Genomic DNA, 6277 nt, shown 5'->3' with positions numbered 1-6277 from the left:
AAAAAGTAAAGAATCCACCATAACACAAGTGTTTGTACATGGAGAACCCAAATAGGTAAAAACAATGGTGAGATGGAACTCACAAGTTAACTATCTGTAGTAATAGATAACTGACCGGTTAAGGTCTACAAAGTGCTCTGCTAGGAGTGAATCTTGTTAGAGATCCCAAAGCTTGATTAGAAGCTTATACACTGTTAAAGGTAGTACCCTGTTAGGAGTAACCTCGATGGAGGATTTCTAAATCCAAACTAATGGATCACCCTGTTAAAGGATTTATATATTGAAGCTTGTTAGAGCTTACCCAGTTAGGGGATTTGATTATGCTATAATGGTTAGAAAACAACAAGAATGGTTGATCTATCTCGAGTAGAACAATACTTGCTTGATCAGATCCTTCTAAGCATATTCAACACTTCTCTTCTACATATTTTACAACTTAATTTCTCACAACATAACACTTTCACTTATCATACATCACATAATTCACTGTGATGTCAATATATAGACTTTAAGATTTCATGTCAGCCATAAGAAATCATAACACAATATCCTAGGTGCAGTGTATTTGGACAAGTGATCATAACTCATCACAAAAAATGCCGCCAAGCAAATGGTGCAAGCAGCTCATCACGAAATATGGTAACTCATCACAAAATTACCAAATATCGGTTGGAACAATCAAATACCGGTTTGAATAAAACATATGAACCGTTTTCCTTAAATCTCTGCTTGAACTCCATCTTGATCTTCATCTTTATGCCGACTTAGTATAATCACAGACTGTATCTTATGCACATACCGGTTGACATAAAGTACCGGTTAGAGATAAACCTCTTAGTTTAACCTCTAACATACCGGTTGACAAAGTAAACAATTGAAGTTACACCGGTAGTCAATATAATCATATGTGTGTGAGAGAGTGTTTCATCAATAACAAATGATGAATATATTATAATCATCATCAAGCCAACAAATACACACTACCATCTTTGTTCTTACAATTATTGATATATCTTACAAATGGAAATGCAATTCTTTTATCATATTTGACTCTCCAAAAAAAAAATTGTTATCTTTTCTTGATTGTCAATGTGGATAGGTCTTATCCCTCGACAGGTACAAGGAAAATATTTTGGTAAAATAATTGATAACGGAGAGGGGTGGGAGAATTTTCATTAATATTTTTTGTGTAAGGACATCTTGAGGGACCAAAGTGATGAATATATAAGGAATGAATTATAAATATTCTCACTTCTATCACCATTATTGATGCCTACTTTGTTAGGTGGGGAATAAGTATTCACATACTCTAAAGCTTCATCTCCACTTAATGTTATATTAGAAGATAGGTCATGAATTAAAAGAATAACATCATCTTTTCTTGAAATATGTTCATGATTAAGTTAATCTCTAGGAGAATAAGGATGACCAAGAGGGATAAATGTCCTAAGATTAACATGTTTACCTTGTCTATCTTGCACCAAAGTTCCTTTGTGAGAAGATGATGACTCAATATTACCCTTCAATGTTGCATCTTCATTTGAGAGATCATTGATAGGAGTATTTATTCTTTCCTCATGAATAAAATATACTCAAGTTAAAATTAAAGTATGACTCATTTCAATATCATTTCTAAGATTAGCTAGCGTTCCACTCGAAACATCTACCAAAGCTTTTATGAAATCCTAAATTAATAAAAAATATTATCATATAGAAACATGAAATATGTATAAAACCTTTGAGAAATGACTTGAATGTAGGAAAAATGTTTTAAATCCCCATAATGTACTATATCAAACTTGCATGTATGAATGCAAGCAACATAAAGTGAAAGAAGCTATTATACAACAATTGATTTCGGTAAAAGCAACTAATGAGAAAATTAATCACATATGAAATAGAAAACCCATCGAATTTTATGATTTCAATTATTAGAATTTAGATCTAGACATACCCAATAAAAAATATGCAAAATGTTAGAAGCGTCAAGTTCACCACAATGTAATAGGCTGGAAATAGGGTATTCACTAGTCTAGCTATGTAAACAATGAATGAGCCTATTTATACAACATAATTACATCAAAGGGAGGTGAAGTCATAGATTCAAACTCAACTTGGATGAATGTTGATTGACTTATGGTTGTCCCTTTGTTTCAGTTGAGAATGACTATGCAAAGATGTAAATTGAATGCTAGATTTAGGGTTAAGGATGTCAAATTGACATAAATTAACATGAAAAAATAGTTTTAGATTTGGTAGTTTAACATAAACAAAGATATATAATCAAGGAGCTAAGAGGAACTTGTGTCTAGAATCTGATCCTATAAATATGGAACAATGGGGCTCTAAAGGACCTACTTTTCTTTTAAGTATACAACTTTGGTGCTGCATAACATTATCAAGGGGATAGTAAATACCTATCGAGTCATTTTATATTAAAATATTTATCAATTTGATTGTCTACAATTGAGTGGTGATAATGATGTACTTTATTTTTAATGTCACTGACATTTAATTTAATGAAGTGAATGCATAAAAATTAATATATTTTTTGGTGAAAAAATTGAATTTTTTTATCTACTCAAATCAATAAGAATATAGATAAATGTCATTTTTATTATTATTTAAAATAAAAATTGAATATACATTATAGTTTTCTTGACTAAATATTTCACTTCTTTACGTTGATTGGTTAAAATAATTAAATAATTGAACTGGCCAATAGAATCCTTTCAAAAAGACTGAAAGTAACGATATCTAGTATAGTATAATTATCTCTTAGCTATTTATTTATATAAATTTATTCTTAAAATCTTTAAAATTTTAATTTTCCTTCTGTATAAAAAATTAAAAAATATATATTTTGTTGTCACTTTAATTGTGATTAAAAGATAAAGTGCATTCGACAAAAGTACGCTAAAGACGAAACTAACATCAATGTTATATTTAGTATTATTTTGACTGCAAAAGAATTAAGATGAGTTAACATAAATTATAGTATTTTCCTTTCGAATATTGAATAAAGTGTTGAATAAAGTCTTTATTAAGATTTAGTGTTATTAATCGAATTATTTGTGGCATCGCATCTGGTCAACAGACTTTCGTTCTTCAAAATGACGCACTATTTCTGCGTTCCTTCCTGACTCACCATTTCTGCCTGCCTTCTGTGTTCCTTCCTTTTCATCTTCTGTGTTCCTTCCTCCACTCACTATTTCCTGTGTTCCTTCGTTTTCATCTTCTACAAAGACCAATCGAGGAGTTTTTCGATTCACAACTTGCAATTACATTCCTTTACTTTTCATGGCTCTCTCGATTTTCTTTCCGTTTCTTCTTATTACATGTTTTGCTGTGTTGTTAGTAAATGCCTATTCCCTGTATCCTTCGTATCAGAGTTGTTCTCCTTATCAATGCAACCAGTCCCTTATCAAATATCCCTTTAATGAGTGCGGCATAACAGATACTATATTGTGCGCAACAAACCATACTACTATAAAAGTTTCCAGTTATATGTCTGGGTTGTGTTCGGGAAACAGGTATAGGGTAATGGGAGGGATCACAGAATCATCTTATGCAACCAGAACCATTCGTGTTGTTTGTGAAGAAAACCCTTTAGATGCTTGCCAGATGCCGTATGTGAATCAATTTTATGAGCAGATGCCGTATGTGAATCAATTTCGTCTTTCAGATAAATATAAATTCGGAACTGTTCTTATTTGTAACAGGGAACCTCCATACAGGAGCAGTCTCAATCAAGTCAACTGTTCGGAATGCAGAAGCGAAGGCGATTTATGCTACTACTCCTTTTATTCTCCGTTCTACAAAATGGAAGATGAAAGTTGTATAAGCCAATACACCTTTATCATTTCGAACGACAATAGCTACAACAACATCACTGATGAAAATAATCTCTTGGAGCTCTTGCACACGGGATTCGAAATCAAATGGAATATCAGCGACGAGTGTACTTCCTGTGAAAACTCCAGCGGCATATGTTATAACCCATATTATTATAATAATTTTCAGGCGTGCATTTGTTCTGACGGTCCCCACCAATACAACTGTTTAGACGGTATTTTTTCAAATATCCGAATTTAATAATTAATAGTTCAAACATATTGTGAATGCTTGTCAGAATTTATAAACACTAGAAATAAATAGAAAGATCATGAAAATCTTAAAAATATCTTAAAATCGAAATTGGTTTAGAGCTCTGAATTGGGAAGAGAAATTACAAATTGAGAAAAAAGCATTATTTTCGTTTCAAGTTTTACTAAATAATTCTCTTTTTTCAGGAATACTTCTATACCACGAGAAATGGCAGATGCTCTCTAAATATAAAGCAGGTAAGTTACTTTAGACTGAGGCTTTTTCTTTTGAAAATTAATTTATATCTTATTTAAAATTTCCATGAATGGATTATGGTCCTTTACCTTATTAACTAGATTACCACATTAGAATTGACTATTGACTTTTTTGCAGCGTTAGGTGCTATCTCTGGTGCCTTCGTTATATCAATCATCGTCTTCATTTACAGAAGGATTAGACGAAAGAGAAAGGAAAGAGAGCAACAAGAGGAGCGAGATATAAGAAGGTTTATGGATCCCCTTGATTCCAGACCTCCTTCAGTTGCAAACTTTTTACAAGCAGGAATTCCCAACAAATATTCTCATCGTCAGATTAAAAGATACACCAACAATTTTGCAGTCAAACTGGGCCAAGGAGGTTTCGGTACAGTATTCAAAGGTGATCTTGCAAATGGATGTATAGTAGCTATTAAAATACTTGATAAATCAAAACACAGTCAAATTCAATTTTTAAATGAAGTGGCTACTATTGGAAGGATCCACCACTTGCATCTTGTACGACTTTTGGGATATTGCTTGGAGGGCTCTAAAAGAGCTTTGATTTATGAGTACATGGTCAATGGTTCCCTTGAAAAATATATCCATGGGGATGATCAAAATGTACTGAATTGGAAACAATTGTACTCCATTGCAATGGGCACAGCTCGTGCAATTGCATATCTACATGATGAGTGTAGAAGCAAGATTTTACATTGTGACATAAAACCCCATAATGTATTGTTGGATGAAAATTTTTCGCCTAAGGTTGCAGATTTTGGTTTGGCGAAATTAACAGATAGAGAAGAAAGCCATGTCTCTCTAACGGGTGCTAGAGGAACCCCTGGTTATGTAGCCCCAGAGGTGTGGTCTAGAAACTATGGACCCATAACTGACAGATCAGATGTGTATAGTTATGGTATGTTGGTCATGGAAATGGTGGGAGGAAGAAAGAACTTTGACATGAAAGCTTCCAGATCCAGCAAATTTTACTATCCAGAGTGGGCATTCAAACAGGTGGAAATGGGAGAATTTCAAAACCTGAGGGGAGATAATATAACAGATGAGGAAGATGAAATTGTAGCGAAGAAGTTGAGCATGTTGGGACTGTGGTGCATTCAGTACAACCCTTCTCACCGGCCTTCTATGAGTAAAGTGATACAAATGTTAGAAGGAACTGTTGATATCACCATGCCCCCACAGCCCTTTCCTATCGATACACCAGTCCAAACAGCAGCTTCTACTGAATCGTCGTCTAGCATTTGATGTGTGATCAAATGATCTCATTCATGGGATCTCGTCTTTGTTGCAGTCCTCATGCCGATCTCAACCCTCATGCCGATCTCAACCGTTAGTATTGGTAGCTACTTTCTTGTTTTGTTGTTTCATCTTAGATATATGTAAATGATTCACTTATACTGGTAAACTCTTCCAGATTTAAAAGTATTAATAGGATTATAAAATCTGGGGCATCATTAAAAACCCATGTGCAAATCTTTGTTTAGAAAGGAATTAAGAGAAAGGCAGGGACACACTTTCCATTCTCCAATATTATAATTCTCCATGAAATTGTGTGATGCACAGAAATATGATAAACAGAAATATGTTGGCTACTGGAAAAATGGGTAGCAGAAAAGATTGTCCATCCGCAATTAGTTCATCCAAATTACATTTTGTTTTTAGTTGATTGAATTTCGTTTAAAAAAAATTTGAACAGACTGATTCGATTTCCTCGAAAAATAGTTAAAATTATTTATTTCTCCAAGACAGATTTCCATGAGGGAGTCAACCGAAGTAAACATCTATGGAGAGTTCTAACCTCTCAATGTAAATCCCTTTCCTTGTGAGGACTAGATACTCAATTCAGTGGAAGGAAGAAATTACAGACATAAAGATATGAAGAGTAATCCACACTTTCCCTCTCATCTAATTTATAT

At 33.4% G+C, this 6277-nt stretch overlaps 1 protein-coding gene across 1 annotated transcript; it reads left to right on the top strand.

Annotated features, from left to right (window-relative positions):
- The first annotated feature begins 3146 nt into the window (after positions 1 to 3146).
- Positions 3147 to 5924, top strand: LOC131869674 (LEAF RUST 10 DISEASE-RESISTANCE LOCUS RECEPTOR-LIKE PROTEIN KINASE-like 2.4). The gene is made up of 4 exons (XM_059215753.1): positions 3147 to 3629; positions 3723 to 4069; positions 4293 to 4343; positions 4480 to 5924. The coding sequence occupies exons 1-4, from the start codon at positions 3301 to 3303 to the stop codon at positions 5604 to 5606; spliced, it is 1854 nt and encodes a 617-aa protein (XP_059071736.1). The 5' UTR covers positions 3147 to 3300; the 3' UTR covers positions 5607 to 5924.
- Positions 5925 to 6277: the final 353 nt, after the last annotated feature.

The sequence above is a fragment of the Cryptomeria japonica genome, unplaced genomic scaffold, assembly GCF_030272615.1.
Source record: "Cryptomeria japonica unplaced genomic scaffold, Sugi_1.0 HiC_scaffold_256, whole genome shotgun sequence".
Taxonomy (NCBI): domain Eukaryota; kingdom Viridiplantae; phylum Streptophyta; class Pinopsida; order Cupressales; family Cupressaceae; genus Cryptomeria; species Cryptomeria japonica.
The sequence above is the reverse complement of the archived record's forward strand: the minus strand, read 5'-3'. Positions and strand labels throughout refer to the sequence as shown.